The 20,558-nt window shown below is 44.4% G+C and overlaps 1 protein-coding gene across 1 annotated transcript in view; it reads left to right on the top strand.

The window, feature by feature from the left end:
- Positions 1-6,585: 6,585 nt before the first annotated feature.
- LOC138663262 (zinc finger protein 420-like) overlaps positions 6,586-20,558 on the top strand; it is an 81,179-nt gene continuing 67,206 nt past the window's right edge. The window contains exon 1 of the mRNA XM_069749435.1: positions 6,586-6,667. Within this exon, the coding sequence (XP_069605536.1) occupies positions 6,638-6,667 (30 nt within the window). The 5' untranslated portion in view covers positions 6,586-6,637. The remainder of the gene's footprint in view (positions 6,668-20,558) is intronic.

The raw sequence follows: 20,558 nt of genomic DNA, 5'->3' as shown, positions 1-20,558 counted from the left end.
AGTAGTATGTGTGTGTGTAAAATTTGGGACCTGTATGTATTTAATAAAAATGTTTTCACTGAAAAAACTGGCGTGGGCTCCCACACAATTTTCTGTGCCACAGAGGGAAAGTCAGTGACTGAGGACAGATATTATAGCCTAGAGAGGGACCATGGTTATTGCCACCCCAGAAAAGGTGCATCTGTAAGATGCGCCAATTCTGGCACTCAGCCTCTGTTCTCACTGCCCTGTAGCGGTGGCATATGGGGTAATAAGGGGTTAATGTCACCTTTTGTATTGTAAGGTGACAGTAGGCCAGCTTACTTATGGAGAGGTGTCTGATAGATGCCTCTCCATTACTTACCTGTGGGCTTGATGTTACTTGACAATAAAATGGTGACATCAACCCCACAAATCTGAGCCCCACTGCTACAGGGCAAGTGGGAAGAGCGAGGCTAAGTACCAGAATTGGCAGATCTATAAGATGCGCCATTTCTGGGATGGCTGAGAGCTGATGGTTTTTAGCCTCTGGGGCTGCCAATATCCATGGCCTCTTCACAGACTATTAATATCAGCCTACAGCTTTTATAGGGGGACCCCATGTCAATATTTTGTGTCCCACTGTAAAATAGCCAGTAAAGGCTAAGCAAACAGCTGTGAGCTGATATTAATAGCCTGCGAACCTTTATGGTTATTGGCTCCTTTCCAGAATATTAACATCAGCTGTCAGCTTTCCCTCTGCTGGTTATGAAAATTATGCCGTGCTAGATATAGACACTGACATTCACAGCAGCGCGTCCGCCCCGATGCTCTTTTCTGACTCCTTTCTCAGGCCCCCAAAAAAGTGTTAACTAAGTACCCTTTATTTTCTTGCACTGTAGCCGTTCACTTACTACAGGGTATTCAAACATTGTTTCTGCGCCGCCCCCCCCCCCACATAAAGTACGACCACTATCTATATGCCTTTATATACAGCATTCTAGAATGCTGTGTATATATAGTAGGCCCACTGCCTGTATACCCTTATATACAGCATTTTATAAAGCACAACCACTATCTGTATGCCCTTAAGACTTGCCTAGCCCCATACAATGGGCTTTGCTAGTCTTAATCCGGGGCCTTCTCCTCTTCTATCACCGTCCTTCTTTCTTTGAGTCGATGACGCGTCCTATGTCATCCACACGGTGTCTTCCATCGTGCTCCTGTGCATCGCACTTCTTTCTGCCCGTTGCAGTACTTTGCTTTGTGCTCGGCAGAGAAGTGTTCCTGCACAGAAGCGTGATGAGGGAGGTTGTGTGGATGATGTAGAACACATCATCCACGGGAAGGACTGTGCTGGATGAAGACCAGCGCTAAACATAACACCGGACCGCCCCGTAGGTGAGTATAAGAAGTTATTTACATTATGCACGTTGGCTTAGGGACATACCGTATATACTCGAGTAGAAGCTGACCACCCCCCCCCACCCCACCCCCTAATTTTGGCACAAAAAACTGGGAAAACTTAATGACTCGAGTATAAGCCTTAGGGTGGAAAATGCAGCAGCTACTGGTAAATGTCAAAAATAAAAATAGATACCAATAAAAGTAAAATTAATTGAGACATCAGTAGGTTAAGTGTTTTTGAATATCCATATTGAATGAGGAGCCCCATATAATGCTCCATAAAGTTTATGATGGCCCCATAAGATGCTCCATATTAAAATATGCCCCATATAATGCTGCACAAATGTTAATAATGGCCCCATAAGATGCTTCATAGAAACTTTTGCCCCATACAATGCTGCATAAAGGTTGATGGCCCCATAAGATGCTCCATAGATTTTACTCCATAGATTATGCCCCATGAGATGCTCCACACATTATGCCCCATGAGATGCTCCACACATTATGCCCCATTTGCTGTTGCTGCGAATAAAATAAAAAAAAAACACATACTCGCCTCTCTTCGCTCAGGCCCCCGGCACTTTCCACTGCTGCGCGCTGCTCTGTCTTCCATCCTCTGCACTGACTGTTCAGGCAGAGGGCAGCGCGCACACTCTACATCATCGTGCCCTCTGACCTAAACAGTCACAGCCAGAGGACAGAGTGGCCCGCAGCGGTGGAAAGGGGAGAGGTGAATATCGCGCAATGCTCACCTCCCCCATCATACTCACCTGCCCCCGACGCGGTCCCTGGCAGCTTCTTACTGTCAGATGGTCTCCGGGAGTCGGCAGCGTCTTCCTATGTTCAGCTGTCACGGACAGCTCATTAAAGTAATGAATATGCATCCATATTCATTAATGAGCGGTTCCACGTGACCGTTGAACAAAGGAAGAGCTGCCCGGAGACCATCGGACATGCAGGGACCGCGCCGGGAGCAGGTGAGTATGTGACAGCCGCCGCTCCCCCTCCCCCGCCGACAATGACTTGAGTATAAGCCGAGAGGGTCACTTTCAGCCCAAAAAAGTGGGCTGAAAATCTCGGCTTATGCTCGAGTATATACGGTATGTACGGTACAGCACTGTAGAAGGGTGTGTATAAGGGCATATAGGTTCTGGTGGTACTATATATGGGGAAAACCTGGTGACAGGTTCCCTTTAAGAAACCTATGGAACTAGGTAAAAAATAGCATTTTTTGGATGGTGAAAAACTTGTAATTTAAATATTGATGAAGGCTGAGCTGCAGGTGGTCTGTGTCTCTTCATAAGTTTAAGGCCGGGGTCACACTAGCGTAGAATACGGACGAGCGCTATGTGAGAAAACATCGCATGGCACTCGGACCAGTGTTAATCTATGGGGCAGATCACATCTGTGATTATTTTTTCATGCCGAATCGGCATACGAGAACAATCGCAGCATATATACCTGACAGGGGCCCATACATTCTGATATCATCAGTAATATATACCTGACAGGGGCCCATACATTCTGATACCATCACTAATATATACCTGACAGGAGCCCATACATTCTGATATCAATAATATATACCTGATAGGGGCCCATACATTCTGATATCATCAATAACATATACCTGACAGGGGCCCGTACATTCTGATACCATCAATAATATATATACCTGACAGGAGCCCATACATTCTGATATCATCACTAATATATACCTGACAGGGGCCCGTACATTCTGATATCATCAATAACATATACCTGACAGGGGCCCGTACATTCTGATATCAATAATAATATATACCTGACAGGGGCCCATACATTCTGATACCATCAATAATATATATACCTGACAGGAGCCCATACATTCTGATATCAATAATATATACCTGACAGGAGCCCATACATTCTGATACCATCACTAATATATACCTGACAGGAGCCCATACATTCTGACATCAATAATATATACCTGACAGGAGCCCATACATTCTGATACCATCATTAATATATACCTGACGGGCCCATACATTCTGATACCATCACTAATATATACCTGACAGGAGCCCATACATTCTGACATCAATAATATACACGTGACAGGAGCCCGTACAGTCCATATCTACAATAATATATACCTGACAGGAGCCCGTACAGTCTGTATCTACAATAATATATACCTGACAGGAGCCCGTACAGTCTATATCTACTGGTCAACAGCATTTTTGGTGCCAAAGATATTTCATCGAATTTAGGGTAACTTTGGGCTGCTGATTCTGAATATGTCATCAGTTTTGCCAGATTGGCTCAAGTTTTTGAGATTTTTGGTATCTTATTTATAGCACTTGTTGGTAAATGCGACGCATCATCTCATTAATTTCTTTGGATTAGTACTTGAACTGAGCAGTTCTCAATATAGTTTTGTGTTAATTAGTGTTCTAAAAGTTTGTTCATAGCTTGATTTTTGCACTAACTTTATGTTGTTGTCTGTTTTCCAGTGAAAAGCATGAACTCATCAAGAAGAAGTTGTCTTAACGATCCAGACTCATTCTGTTACATTTGTGGTGAATACACACTGCCAAAACATAGAAGAAACATAACAGACTTCGTAAAAAAAGTGTATTTTGCCTATTTTGGGGTTATGCTTGGGGACCAAGACAAGTTTTGGGCACCACACATAGTGTGCAAAGCATGTATCGAATTATTACGAAAATGGAGCAAAGGACAAAAAAAAAGCTTCAAATTTGGTGTTCCAATGGTGTGGAGAGAGCAAAAAAATCATCATGATGACTGTTATTTCTGTGCAGTGCAAGTGCAAGGATTCAATAAGCATAACAAACGAAAATGGGAGTAACCTAACATGGAATCTGCAAGAAGGCCTGTCCCTCATTGTGAAGATGTGCCTGTACCTGTGTTTACCATGTTACCTGACCTTCCCCCACCTGATGATGATGAAGTGTGTATTGGCAGTGTGTATTCACCACAAATGTAACAGAATGAGTCTGGATCGTTAAGACAACTTCTTCTTGATGAGTTCATTCTTTTCACTGGAAAACAGACAACAACATAAAGTTAGTGCAAAAATCAAGCTATGAACAAACTTTTAGAACACTAATTAACACAAAACTATATTGAGAACTGCTCAGTTCAAGTACTAATCCAAAGAAATTAATGAGATGATGCGTCGCATTTACCAACAAGTGCTATAAATAAGATACCAAAAATCTCAAAAACTTGAGCCAATCTGGCAAAACTGATAGCATATTCAGAATCAGCACCCCAAAAATACCCCAAATTCATTAAAATATTTTGGACACCAGAAAAAAAATTTTTTTTTGTTGACCTGACAGGAGCCCGTACAGTCTATATCTACAATAATATATACCTGACAGGAGCCCGTACAGTCTATATCTACAATAATATATACCTGACAGGAGCCCGTACAGTCCATATCTACAATAATATATACCTGACAGGAGCCTGTACAGTCTATATCTACAATAATATATACCTGACAGGAGCCCGTACAGTCTATATCTACAATAATATATACCTGACAGGAGCCCGTACAGTCCATATCTACAATAATATATACCTGACAGGAGCCCGTACAGTCCATATCTACAATAATATATACCTGACAGGAGCCCGTACAGTCCATATCTACAATAATACATACCTGACAGGAGCCCGTACAGTCCATATCTACAATAATACATACCTGACAGGAGCCCGTACAGTCCATATCTACAATAATACATACCTGACAGGAGCCCGTACAGTCTATATCTACAGTAATATATACCTGACAGGAGTCCGTACAGTCCATATCTACAATAATATATACCTGACAGGAGCCCGTACAGTCCATATCTACAATAATATATACCTGACAGGAGCCCGTACAGTCCATATCTACAATAATACATACCTGACAGGAGCCCGTACAGTCTATATCTACAGTAATATATACCTGACAGGAGCCCGTACAGTCCATATCTACAATAATATATACCTGACAGGAGCCCGTACAGTCCATATCTACAATAATATATACCTGACAGGAGCCCGTACAGTCCATATCTACAATAATACATACCTGACAGGAGCCCGTACAGTCTATATCTACAGTAATATATACCTGACAGGAGCCCGTACAGTCCATATCTACAATAATACATACCTGACAGGAGCCCGTACAGTCCATATCTACAATAATATATACCTGACAGGAGCCCGTACAGTCTATATCTACAGTAATATATACCTGACAGGAGCCCGTACAGTCCATATCTACAATAATATATACCTGACAGGAGCCCGTACAGTCTGTATCTACAATAATATATACCTGACAGGAGCCCGTACAGTCCATATCTACAATAATATATACCTGACAGGAGCCCGTACAGTCCATATCTACAATAATATATACCTGACAGGAGCCAGTACAGTCTATATCTACAATAATATATACCTGACAGGAGCCCGTACAGTCTGTATCTACCATACTATATACCTGACAGGAGCCCGTACAGTCTGTATCTACAATAATATATACCTGACAGGAGCCCGTACAGTCTATATCTACAATACTATATACCTGACAGGAGCCCGTACAGTCTATATCTACAATAATATATACCTGACAGGAGCCCGTACAGTCTAGTGTCTTCACCAGTGAGCTGACTAGACTGTATGGGCTGCAGTCAGGACCTGGCAGGAGCCCATATATTCTGCTGGTTTTAATAATTTATACCTTGAAGGAGCACATACAGTCTAGTGTCATGTATTTACTGCAGTCAGGGCCAGACAGCCGCCCATAAAGTCTGCTATCTTCAATAATATATACCTGACTGCAGCCCATACACTCTAGCATCTTCAGTACTGAGCCGGCTACACTGTATGGGCTGCAGTCAGGCACCTGGAAGGAGCCCATACAGTTTAGCATCTTCAGTACTGAGCCAGCTACAATGTATGGGCTGCAGTCAGGACCTGGAAGGAGCCCATACACTCTAGCATCTTCACAGTGAGCCGGCTAGACTGTATGGGCTGAAGTCAGGTGACCTGGAAAGAGCCCATACACTCTAGCGTCTTCAGTACTGAGCCGGCTAGAGTGTATGGGCTGCAGTCAGGACCTGGAAGGAGCCCATACACTCTAGGCTCAACCCTCATGTCTGCTCTATGGAGGAAGAAGCTCCGCCCCTTCCGGTCACATGGGCACGACGTCAGCAGACGTCCCTTAGCCGACTTGGATTTAGCCTCTACCTATATGTTGTGGAGTGCGGCTCTGCAGGTGGAGGTAGGTGCTGGAGATTCCCCATTACTGTGCACCGGGGACATTAACCCACTGAGACTCTTTTGAGGTTTTTTGTTGCCACTTTATAGGAATTATTGCGTTTTTCTTCTGCTTCCTGTAATTAATACATACGACCCAACCATGGGAGACAGGAAGTGAGGTAATGGATTGTTCTCACAGTACAGGGCCCCTTTCTTGGCCCCACACAGTGTGATGCCCCCATTATGCCCCTTATGCAGTATATATGATGCCCCCCACACAGTATAATACCACCATAATGCCCCTGTAATCAGGTGATCGGATACAACACACCGACAAACACAAGGCGGAAGCAACCAATATAATTATTTATTTCCTGATAATAGGAATTGTGATCACTATGGCAACAGTGAATGATGCAGAACAGGGTGATTACGAGGTGAAATATACAATATTAGATATACAATGAATTCTCCGCCTCACTCTCACTGTAATATCAGCCTCTAACCACATGTTACTTACTGACAAGGGTGATTTTCCTGACTCCTATAGTCGACAACACTCTACTCTGCGAACCCCGGCCATAGTGGGGTCTCCTCCTCTTCCCTTTAGGCCATAAGTCCTCCTAATGAAGTCTATCAGGGCTCGCTGGGCCGCCTTCACTTCAGTCATCTTTCACCTTGTCTGTTGTGTCACCCTGGACCAACACCTGTACTGACTCAACATAATGAAAGGAAAAAAGGAATTAATCAGTGCTGACCAGAGTATCACTGGACCATGGGTGCCAGGTTAAATATGGCTGGAATCCACTTGTAAATGCAGGCAAAGAAGAAGAAAAACAGCACCAGGTGATTAACATAAAAAATTCACATTCGTCTTTTTATTTAATCCATAGTTTGCAAAAAGTTAAAAACATACGTGTCAGTAAATGTCAAGGGGCAAACGTCACCCACATGTCTAACGCGCTTCAGACTTCATGTCCTTACTCATAGGCACAGATTTCTTGATATTTAATGACACTTATGTTTTTAACTTTTTGCAAACTATGGATTAAATAAAAAGACAAATGTGAATATTTTATGGAAATCACGTGGTGCTGTTTTTTTTCTTCTTTATCTGTACTGATGTCAGTGCTGGAAGCAATAGCCCCTGTTACTCGCCCCTCCTGCTCTTCTCTGCAGGCCTGTACTACTGAGCGGAATCTCCTCACAGATCTTCAGTGCTTGACCGAAGGCGGATGTGTCTTGTCCCAGAAGTAATAAGAGCTGTGACTCTGCTCTTGCCTGGCATAGTTTGGACTCTGGGTCTTGACCGCTGCAGGTCAGGTTCTCAGACCTCGACAGTCATATTCTGGACTCCGGGTCTTGATCAGTGCAGGTCTGGTTCTCGGGCCTTGGCTGACGTAGTCTGGACTCTGGGACTCGTCTGGTGCCACCTGGGTACTGCCACCACAACCAGCTGCCTCGGGCACTTTACCATGGCCTGGTACCTCAAATTCGTCCCTAGCACCCCATTGTTTCGCTTGGCACTAAATCTGCTCTGGCTTTGGGGCCATGACCTTCATAATAACAGGAAGCTGTGTCATCAAGGTCACCTGACCTGGTGTACTTTCTAGACTCTTTCTTCCTGAAACTCTCCGTTTTCCCATTGTTTCCGCAGGTTCCCGTCTGGACGGCTGATGGCAGTTATTTTGTACAAATGCAGCACAGCCTTGAGGATTCGTTCTTCTTATGACACATGTTTTTACGTCCCTTATGCAGTATATATGATTCCCCTCACACAGTATAAAGTTTCCACAGTACTGGCATTTCTCACACAAAAGATATTTCCATAGTTTCACCGAACCCCCACCCATACAGGTGTATCTCACAAAATTAGAATATCATCAAAAAGTTAATTTATTTCAGTTCTTCAATACAAAATGTGAAACTCATATATTATATAGAGTCATATAGGTATAATAAAGTTGTTATGGACGTGACTTAACTAACATTGTGCAGTGATTCTATTTTCCATATAGTGACGGATATTTCTTATTGCTAAAACTGATTTTTTTTCAATTTGAAATTTTTTATTAACCCCTTCATGACCCAGCCTATTTTGACCTTAATGACCTGGCCGTTTTTTGCAATTCTGACCAGTGTCCCTTTATGAGGTAATAACTCAGGAACGCTTCAACGGATCCTAGCGGTTCTGAGATTGTTTTTTCGTGACATATTGGGCTTCATGTTAGTGGTAAATTTAGGTCAATAAATTCTGCGTTTATTTGTGATAAAAACGGAAATTTGGCGAAAATTTTGAAAATTTCGCAATTTTCACATTTTGAATTTTTATTCTGTTAAACCAGAGAGTTATGTGACACAAAATAGTTAATAAATAACATTTCCCACATGTCTACTTTACACCAGCACAATTTTGGAAACAACATTTTTTTTTGCTAGGAAGTTATAAGAGTTAAAATTTGACCAGCGATTTCTCATTTTTACAACGAAATTTACAAAACCATTTTTTTTAGGGACCACCTCACATTTGAAGTCAGTTTGAGGGGTCTATATGGATGAAAATACCCAAAAGTGACACCATTCTAAAAACTGCACCCCTCAAGGTGCACAAAACCACATTCAAGAAGTTTTTTAACCCTTCAGGTGCTTCACAGCAGCAGAAGCAACATGGAAGGAAAAAATGAACATTTAACTTTTTAGTCACAAAAATTATCTTTTAGCAACATTTTTTTTATTTTCCCAATGGTACAAGGAGAAACTGAACCACGAAAGTTGTTGTCCAATTTGTCCTGAGTACGCTGATACCTCATATGTGGGGGTAAACCACTGTTTGGGCGCACGGCAGGGCTTGGAAGGGAAGGAGCGCCATTTGACTTTTTGAATGAAAAATTGGCTCCACTCTTTAGCGGACACCATGTCACGTTTGGAGAGCCCCCGTGTGCCTAAAAATTGGAGCTCCCCCACACGTGACCCCATTTTGGAAACTAGACGCCCCAAGGAACTTATCTAGATGCATAGTGAGAACTTTGAACCCCCGGGGGCTTCACAAATTGATCCGTAAAAATGAAAAAGTACTTTTTTTTCACAAAAAAATTCTTTTAGCCTCAATTTTTTTCATTTTCACATGGGCAACAGGATAAAATGGATCCTAAAATTTGTTGGGCAATTTCTCATGAGTACACCGATACCTCACATGTGGAGGTAAACCACTGTTTGGGCACATGGTAAGGTTCGGAAGGGAAGGAGCGCCATTTGACTCTTTGAATGAAAAATTATCTCCATCGTTAGCGGACACCATGTCGTGTTTGGAGAGCCCCCGTGTGCCTAAACATTGGAGCTCCCCCACAAATGACCCCATTTTGGAAACTAGACCCCCCAAGGAACTTATCTAGATGCATATTGAGCACTTTAAACCCTCAGGTGCTTCACAAATTGATCTGTAAAAATGAAAAAGTACTTTTTTTTTCACAAAAAAATTCTTTTCGCCTCAGTTTTTCATTTTCACATGGGCAATAGGATAAAATGAATCCTAAAATTTGTTGGGCAATTTCTCCCGAGTACGCCGATACCTCATATGTGGGGGTAAACCACTGTTTGGGCACACGGCAGGGCTCGGAAGGGAAGGCGCGCCATTTGACTTTTTGAATGGAAAATTAGCTCCAATTGTTAGCGGACACCATGTCGCGTTTAGAGAGCCCCTGTGTGCCTATGCATTGGAGCTCCCCCACAAGTGACCCCATTTTGGAAACTAGACCCCCCAAGGAACTTATCTAGATGCATATTGAGCACTTTAAACCCCCAGGTGCTTCACAGAAGTTTATAATGCAGAGCCATGAAAATAAAAAATAATTTTTCTTTCCTCAAAAATGATTTTTAGCCTGGAATTTCCTATTTTGCCAAGGGTAATAGGAGAAATTGGACCGCAAATGTTGTTGTCCAGTTTGTCCTGAGTACGCTGATACCCCATATGTGGGGGTAAACCACTGTTTGGGCGCACGGCAGGGCTCGGAAGGGAAGGCACGCCAATTGGCTTTTTAAATGGAAAATTAGCTCCAATCATTAGCGGACACCATGTCACGTTTGGAGAGCCCCTGTGTGCCTAAACATTGGAGATCCCCCACATATGACCCCATTTTGGAAACTAGACCCCCAAAGGAACTAATCTAGATGTGTGGTGAGGACTTTGAACTTCCAAGTGCTTCACAGAAGTTTATAACGCAGAGCCATGAAAATAAAATAAAAATTTTATTTTCTCTAAAATGATTTTTTAGCCTGCAATTTATTATTTTCCCAAGGGTAACAGAAGAAATTTGACCCCAAAAGTTGTTGTACAGTTTCTCCTGAGTACGCTGATACCCCATATGTGGGGGTAAACCACAGTTTGGGCACATGTCGGGGCTCGGAAGTCAAGTAGTGACATTTTGAAATGCAGACTTTGATGGAATGCTCTGCGGGCGTTACGTTGCGTTTGCAGAGCCCCTGATGTGGCTAAACAGTAGAAACCCCCCACAAGTGACCCCATTTTAGAAACTAGACCCCGAAAGGAACTTATCTAGATGTGAGGTGAGCACTTTGAACCCCCAAGTGCTTCACAGAAGTTTATAACACAGAGCAGTGAAAATAATAAATACGTTTTCTTTCCTCAAAAATAATTTTTTAGCCCAGAATTTTTTATTTTCCCAAGGGTTACAGGAGAAATTGGACCCCAAAAGTTGTTGTCCAGTTTCTCCTGAGTACGCTGATACCCCATATGTGGGGGTAAACCACTGTTTGGGCACACGTCGGGGCTCAGAAGGGAAGTAGTGACTTTTGAAATGCAGACTTTGATGGAATGGTCTGCGGGCGTCACGTTGCGTTTGCAGAGCCCCTGGTGTGCCTAAACAGTAGAAACCCCCCACAAGTGACCCCATTTTGGAAACTAGACCCCCCAAGGAACTTATCTAGATATGTGGTGAGCACTTTGAACCCCCAAGTGCTTCACAGACGTTTACAACGCAGAGCCGTGAAAATAAAAAATCATTTTTCTTTCCTCAAAAATGATGTTTTAGCAAGCAATTTTTTATTTTCTCAAGGGTAACAGGAGAAATTGGACCCCAGTAATTGTTGCCCAGTTTGTCCTGAGTACGCTGATACCCCATATGTGGGGGTAAACCACTGTTTGGGCACATGTCGGGGCTCGGAAGTCAAGTAGTGACGTTTTGAAATGCAGACTTTGATGGAATGGTCTGCGGGCGTCACGTTGCGTTTGCAGAGCCCCTGGTGTGCCTAAACAGTAGAAACCCCCCACAAGTGACCCCATTTTGGAAACTAGACCCCCCAAGGAACTTATCTAGATATGTGGTGAGCACTTTGAACCCCCAAGTGCTTCACAGACGTTTACAACGCAGAGCCGTGAAAATAAAAAATAATTTTACTTTCCTCAAAAATGATGTTTTAGCAAGCAATTTTTTATTTTCTCAAGGGTAACAGGAGAAATTGGACCCCAGTAATTGTTGCCCAGTTTGTCCTGAGTACACTGATACCCCATATGTGGGGGTAAACCACTGTTTGGGCACACGTCGGGGCTCGGAAGGGAAGGAGCACCATTTGACTTTTTGAATAAAAGATTGGCTGGAATCAATGGTGGCGCCATGTTGCGTTTGGAGACCCCCTGATGTGCCTAAACAGTGGAAACCCCTCAATTCTTACGCCAACACACCCCTAACCCTTATCCCAACTGTAGCCGTAACCCTAACCACAACCCTAACCGCAACACACCCCTAACCACAACCCTAACCCCAACACACCCCTAACCATAACCACAACCCTAATTCCAACCCAACCCTAACCCTAAGGCTATGTACCCACGTTGCGGATTCGTGTGAGATTTTTCCGCACCATTTTTGAAAAATCCGCGGGTAAAAGGCACTGCGTTTTACCTGCGGATTTCACCTGCGGATTCCACCTGCGGATTCCTATTGAGGAATAGGTGTAAAACGCTGCGGAATCCGCACAAAGAATTGACATGCTGCGGAAAATACAACGCAGCGTTTCCGTGCGGTATTTTCCGCACCATGGGCACAGCGGATTTGGTTTTCCATAGGTTTACATGGTACTGTAAACCTGATGGAACACTGCTGCGGATCCGCAGCGGCCAATCCGCTGCGGATCCGCAGCCAAATCCGCATCGTGTGCACATAGCCTAATTCTAAAGGTATGTGCACACGCTTTGGAAAACGCTGCGGATCCGCAGCAGTTTCCCATGAGTTTACATTTCAATGTAAACCTATGGGAAACAAAAATCGCTGTACACATGCTGCGGAAAAACTGCACGGAAACGCAGCGGTTTACATTCCGCAGCATGTCACTTCTTTCTGCGGATTCCACAGCGGTTTTACAACTGCTCCAATAGAAAATCGCAGTTGTAAAACCGCAGTGAAATGCGCAGAAAAACCGCGGTAAATCTGCCATAAATCCGCAGCGGTTTAGCACTGCGGATTTATCAAATCCGCTGCAGAAAAATCCGCAGAGGACCAGAATACGTGTGCACATACCGAAACCCTAACCCTAACCCTAACCCTACCCCTAACCCTACCCCTACCCCTAACCCTAACCCTACCCCTAACCCTAACCCTAACCCTAACCCTACCCCTAACCCTAGTTCTAACTCCAACCTTAGTGAAAAAAAAAAAAAATTCTTTATTTTATTATTGTCCCTATCTATGGGGGACAAATGGGGGGGGGTCATTTACTGTTTTTTTATTTTGACCACTGTGATAGATTATATCACAGTGATCAAAATTCACATTGGAACGAATCTGCCGGCCGGCAGATTCGGCGGGCGCACTGCGCATGCGCCCGCCATTTTGGAACATGGCGGCGCTCGGGGAAGAAGACTGACGGACCCCGCCAGGATCGGTAAGTATAAGGGGGGGAAATCAGGGCACGGGGGGGCGTCGGAGCACGGGGGGGGAGGGATCGGAGCATGGGGGAGAGTGATCGGTGTGCGGGCGGGTGGATCGGTGTGCAGGGGGGGGGGGATCGGTGTGCAGGGGGGGTGGTTCGGAGCACGGGGGGGGATCGGAGTGCGGGGGGGTTTGATTGGAGCACGGGGGGGTGTGATTGGAGCACGGGGGGAGCGGACAGGAGGACGGGGGAGCGGAGCACAGGACGGAGGGGAGCGGGCCACAGATCGGGGGGCTGGGGGGGCGATCGGAGGGGTGGGGTGGGGGCACATTAGTATTTCCAGCCATGGCCGATGATATTGCAGCATCGGCCATGGCTGGATTGTAATATTTCACCATTTTTTTAGGTGAAATATTACAAATCGCTCTGATTGGCAGTTTCACTTTCAACAGCCAATCAGAGCGATCGTAGCCACGAGGGGGTGAAGCCACCCCCCCTGGGCTAAACTACCACTCCCCCTGTCCCTGCAGATCGGGTGAAATGGGAGTTAACCCTTTCACCCGATCTGCAGGGACGCGATCTTTCTGTGACACAGCATATGCGTCACAGGTCGGATTGGCACCGACTTTCATGACGCATACGCTGTGTCACAGGTCGGGAAGGGGTTAAACATCTTTCATTAGTGCGATCATACAACATCCAAGCCTCTGAAGGCTCCGGTGATGCACTGTACTACTGTAGTGCCGTGTATCATCACTGCCTCTCAGTGTTATTGCCATCTCCGTGTGCGGTTCCACCATTACTCCAAAGCAACATGCCCGCTGCCTTGGGGTCATCCTTGATTCTGACCTTTCATTCACCCCCCATATCCGATCACTGGCTCGCTCTTCTTACCTGCATCTCAAAAACATTTCTAGAATTCGCCCTTTTCTTACTTTCGACTCTGCAAAAACTCTTACTGTTTCACTTATTCATTCTCGTCTGGACTATTGTAACTCTCTACTAATCGGCCTCCCTCTTACCAAACTTTCCCCGCTCCAATCTGTCCTGAATGCTGCAGCCAGGATCATATTCCTCACCAACCGTTACACCGATGCCTCTACCTTGTGCCAGTCATTACACTGGCTACCCATCCACTCCAGAATCCAGTACAAAACTACTACCCTCATCCACAAAGCACTCCATGGCTCAGCACCACCATACATCTCCTCTCTGGTCTCAGTCTACCACCCTACCCGTGCCCTCCGCTCCGCCAATGACCTCAGGTTAGCATCCTCAATAATCAGAACCTCCCACTCCCGTCTCCAAGACTTTACACATGCTGCGCCGATTCTTTGGAATGCACTACCTAGGTTAATACGATTAATCCCCAATCCCCACAGTTTTAAGCGTGCCCTAAAATCTCATTTGTTCAGACTGGCCTACCGCCTCCATGCTTTAACCTAACGATCCCTGTGTGGCCTATTTAAAAAAAAAAAAAAAAATCAGGTTCCTCGCATTATGTTCTCATTCACTTTATGCAGTTAATAGCCCTCTGTGTCTGTACTGCTACATACTTAGGCAGTTAACTGGTTCATGCAGCTTTACATGAACACCCGAGCCTTACACTATGGCTGGTCCGAATAACTATAGCAATTGTTACCATCCACCTCTCGTGTCTCCCCTTTTCCTCATAGTTTGTAAGCTTGCGAGCAGGGCCCTCATTCCTCCTGGTATCTGTTTTGAACTGTGATTTCTGTTATGCTGTAATGTCTATTGTCTGTACAAGTCCCCTCTATAATTTGTAAAGCGCTGCGGAATATGTTGGCGCTATATAAATAAAAATTATTATTATTATATTATTATTAAGGCCGGAGTCACACATGCGAGAAACACGTCCGTGTCTCGCATGTGAACAGCAAGCTCTGGCGCCGGCACTGTGGAGCGGAGAGTGCGGCCGCATAGGAACACATGGAGCCGCACGCTCCGCTCCGAAGTGCCGGCGCCAGAGCTTGGATTTCACATGCGAGACACGGACGTGTTTCTCGCATGTGTGACTCCGGCCTTATACTAACGGCCCCATACATATGAGATAAGTGTTGGCTGAACGGTCATTTGGCAGATGCCTATCTCTCCCGACTCCCCCACACACACAAATATTCCAGCTTTCCTGTGGTCTGTATGAGAGAGTCGCCTCCAGACTCCTCTAGAGGAGGATTATCTAGATCCTTCTATCGCCTGACATCATCTGTCGGGAGGCCCCCAAATACATTATATAGTCAACCAAACCCCCAAAATCAGTGCTTTCATTCAGCTTTAGTCTGTGTATGGGGGGGTGTAAGATGGCTGCCAGACGAGTCCTTGAGGAGAGATATATATCATTGCAGCTATTAGCTGTGGTGATGTGAGCTCGGAAGCATGCTCCAGAACATAAGAGATGGGTGGGAATGACTGCTCGCATATCTCAACCCCAGGGGCACGATTTGGCAGCTGTGTGCTGTATGGACGTTTTACCTTATGTTTTCACTTTGTGCCGGAAAAGGCTGTTCTTTTGTTTTGCATATCCAGTTTATGAAGTTTAAATAAACTTGCCTGGACATTGCAGCAATATCACTGTCTGTGCCGACCTCAACCGCAGCCGACTGAGTACAAACCTCTACTGGGGTTAGAAGGTAACTTATTGGACGCTGCCTCTGGCCCGGCCTAATAGACCTTTATACATTGCAAATAAATAACATATTCCGTCGTGTAATGCCACAACAGAAACAGAAGTGAAAAAAGAGGGAATAATGTATAAAAGTTATAATTTTATTGAAACACAAGTTGAACAATAATAAAACATTAGACATGGGGAGGGAGAAAGAGGGGAAGGAGGGGGTTAAACCACCAAGATAGAGAAAGCGAGACTGCACTGAACCAGAAAGTGTTCAAACAAGTGTTTAAACCACTAACGATAATATATGATGGTAATAAAATACCAAAGTTGGGCAGACTAGATAACCACATGCAACAAATATATCTGAATGTAAAGCAAGGTATGGTCACCTAAGGCATAAAAATATATCCCATGGATAGGTAAAGTAACCAGGCACCAGGTAAACATCGATCACTCCCAAAAACAAGGCAGGAAAAAATCTGCTGATGTAGAGGTGAGTACTACCAGTATAGGGTGCAGTAATGGAAACCTACCACAATAGGATAAAATAGCCCCGGAGTAAATTACCTGAGATTCAAATGCGGTGGTGTCTAGTGCAGAGGGAGAGTGCAGCCCCGGTTCCCATGCGCCCGACAAGCGCTGTTTCGCCTAAGCTTCTTCAATGGGGGCGAGGACAGGGTTCAAAAGGTGTGGGGGTTTATTTATAGTGTGACAAAATGGCGTTGATTAGACCGGAGGTATCCGGTGCGGCTGATGATTGCGCGCGTTATGGGGCCGTCCCACCACAGCCAAAGGGACTTCCGAGTCTGCGCACCGTGACACGCAGTGAACCGCACTACGGTCACGTGATCGCGCCCCTCGGAAGTCAGAGGCGGGGTACGGACCCCGCGCGTGCGCAGTGCCGCTGGGAGACCAACCAGATGGAACCAAAGGAGAGACCAGTGTTCTGGGAGGGTTAGGGCTGCGCGCGCATACAGGGACCGTCTCACCACACCGAAAGGGACTCCCGAGCATGCGCACCGTGGCACGCAGTGGAACACACTGCGGTCACGTGATCGGCGCCTCTCGGGTGTCGGGGGGAGAAAACGGGCCCTGCGCGTGCGCAGTACCACTCGCAGGTACACCAAAGGAAAAGGGGCTGGATGATCATGTGCAAACCATACTAAGTATATCAGTGGGAGCCGGGAACCAAGATGTTAAAATAACAGTAATTATTCCGGGCAGCAAAGAAGGACAGGAGAAGGAAGGTGTACAAAACTGAAATAAGTATATGAGAAGTACCGGGAGACTAAATACGGGACATCATAAAGACCAGGAAAAGTGGAGCTAGTTGAATAGACTAAGTACCCATGACGGAACACATATATATCCCCATATAAAGAGGAAAGGGCACACGTAAACACACCTGTGTCCCTATATATTTGCAAACCGGGCAAGGACCTGGAGCTCCAATGGGCAGGGGGGAAGGGAAGACAAGGGACCTGATATCAGTATATAAAATATAAACAATATAAGATATAAACAAGTGTGTGTTTGGAACAAGACTATAGACAAATTATTGAAAAATAATGTGTGAACCATGGGAGTGAGGGCAAGGAGTGAAAAGAAAAAGGGCAACGAAACTAATGATGAGGTGATGGAGATAATAGGTGCATAGAGCCACCATCACGAGAACAACTGTATATGATATATATACATTCGAAAAAAGTGAAGGCTAGGAACAGGGCTAACATGAGCCCCTAAGTGATGAGTATAACAATGAACCACATAAATAAGGTAAAAAATGCAGGAATAAGAAGGGAAGGAAAACCACCTGACCAAAGGCCCAGGACATAGAGATATAAGTACAATAGTAAAAACTGTAAATATAAAACAGGATGATAATGGAAACAATAAATTATTAATTGGAAAAAAAAAACAAAAAAAAACAGATGTATGGAATTAAGTGCTTTATAGTCCAAGTGTTGGAACTCCATCGACTCATTTTTTCCAGATAGAGCCATACGTAAGACAGCCAAAATACTGCCTGAACACGATGAGCCGATGCACTGGAACAAGAAATCCAGCCGAATCCCGAGACGACACCCACGGATAACCAAGACGCCAAAGCATAGCGACCGGGAACAACGCCACAAATACACAGAACAACCTAAAGTAAAAACGACACAATTAGTACATATACTAATCTAAAAAACCCCGAGAGGGGTATTAAAATCACTAAAAGACACGAAGAATAGAAAAGAATATAAAAACACCTAAAAACCGGTCCCTAAATGTGAAGGTATGCAGTTACAAAAAGGAATTGAAGCCAAAGCTTTCGTTGAGGCCACGTGGGGTGATTGTGCCAAGTCTATATATCCACTTACTTTCTAGTTGTGCCAAGGACTTGGCCAAATCACCGCCACGTGTCCCCAAGTTGATCTGATCAATGGCCTTAAAAAATAAACCTTTTGGGTTACAGTTATGTTTGATTTTAAAATGACGCGGTAGGGTCTTTAAGAGGGATGGGTCCTGGATAGTTTTGGCCTTTTCTATATCCCTAACATGTTCGCGTACACGAAGTTTTACCTCCCGGGTAGTCATGCCGATGTATATTAGGCCACAAGGGCATGTGGCATGATATATGACACCCGTGGAGGAACATGTGAGATGTTTACGAATCTCCAGGTTTTTTGAACCCTCTGCGTTGGAAAAAGAAAAGGCTTTTTTCATATTAAGGCAGGCTTTGCACATCCCACATGGAAAAAAAACCCTGTTGAAGTGGCCTGTGCTTGGATTCGAGAATAGGGTCATAATGGCTACGTACTAATAAATCCCGCAGGTTCCTGCTTCTTTTTGCCACCATCGATGGACCCGACGGGAGGATCTTTTGAAGAATGGGGTCAGTTAGGAGAATATTCCAGTGTTTTTTGAGGATTGTTCTGAGATCATTCCAGCGATTATTATATGTTGTAATGAATCTTACCTGGTTCCTAGTTTCTTTAGGCTTATTTTGAGAAGAATATAGGAGGCAGTCTCGGGGAATACTTTGAGCTCTTCTATAGCCTTTCCGAATGTTTTTTTTTGCTATATCCCCGTTGAAGGAACCTACCAGTAAGGTCAGCTGCTTGTTTTTCAAAATCTGAATTCTCTGAACAAATGCGTTTAACTCTAAGAAATTGCCCGATTGGGATCCCTTTAATGATGGTGGGTAGATGTGAGGAACTGGCGTGTAACAACGAATTCGTTGCCGTAGGTTTCCTGTATAAGTCTGTGCACACCATACCACTGGACACCTTGATGTTTATATCTAAGAATTCCAAATCCCTTCCCGATTTGTAGGTTAAAAAGATATTACGATTATTGTTGTTAAGTTTTGACATAAGGTTTTGGAGATCCTGATGTGGTCCTTCCCAGATGAACCACACATCATCAATGTAACGCATCCACCCCTGGACCCACTGTATCTCTGGGATAGAATCACCTTGGAAGACTTCCCTTTCCCAGGCCCCCAAAAAGAGATTGGCATAAGAGGGGGCACATGAAGCCCCCATGGCAGTACCTTGCGTCTGTAAGTAGGTATGCCCTTTAAAAGTAAAAATGTTGTGGGTTAGAACAAATTCCAGAAGGGTAAGAATGAAGGGAATAATTGACCTATCCAAGTCACTAGATTGTAAGTACCATTCAACTGCTTTGAGCCCATCGGTATGCTTAATTGATGTGTACAGGGCTTCCACGTCGGCAGTGACCATAATCATGTGGTCATCCAGAGACAAGTTGTTAAGTCTCTGGAGCGCCGACGTGGTGTCCTGAATATACGACGGTAAGGTAAATACCAGCGGTTTTAGAAAAAAATCAATAAAGTCTGAAATAATCTCACATAGGCCACCGTTTCCAGAGATAATAGGCCTTCCTGGGGGATCCAGCGGATCCTTATGCAATTTAGGCATCAGGTAAAGGGTGGGTAGCCGAGGATGTAATTTCTGGATGGTCTCTACCATTTTTTTAGTTATAATACCCTGTTCAAAAGCCTCTTCAATTAATAGTAGGAGATCAGCATGGTATTTGGGGAGAGGGTTGTGTGTTAATTTTTTGTAACAGCCAGGAGCATTGAGTAATTTATAGGCCTGTTTCTCATACATGCTTGTTGGCCATATTACTAGATTACCGCCTTTGTCCGCTGGTTTGAATATTACGTCTTTTAGTGACTGTAGATGGACCAATGCTTTTTTCTCCTCTTTGTTAAGATTCGAAGCCCAGACCGGTTTTTCGGATAGAGACTCAATTTCGGCTGTAATGACCCGTGTAAATACGTCGATGGCAGGGCATGTGTTGATTGGAGGAAATTTCCGAGATTTGTTAAATAGATAGTGAGGAAAATTGCTTACCTGAAGTGCTTCGTTTTCCTGTAAAA

The sequence above is a fragment of the Ranitomeya imitator genome, chromosome 2 (genome assembly GCF_032444005.1).
Source record: "Ranitomeya imitator isolate aRanImi1 chromosome 2, aRanImi1.pri, whole genome shotgun sequence".
Taxonomy (NCBI): domain Eukaryota; kingdom Metazoa; phylum Chordata; class Amphibia; order Anura; family Dendrobatidae; genus Ranitomeya; species Ranitomeya imitator.
This window is presented reverse-complemented; position numbering and strand designations above follow the sequence as displayed.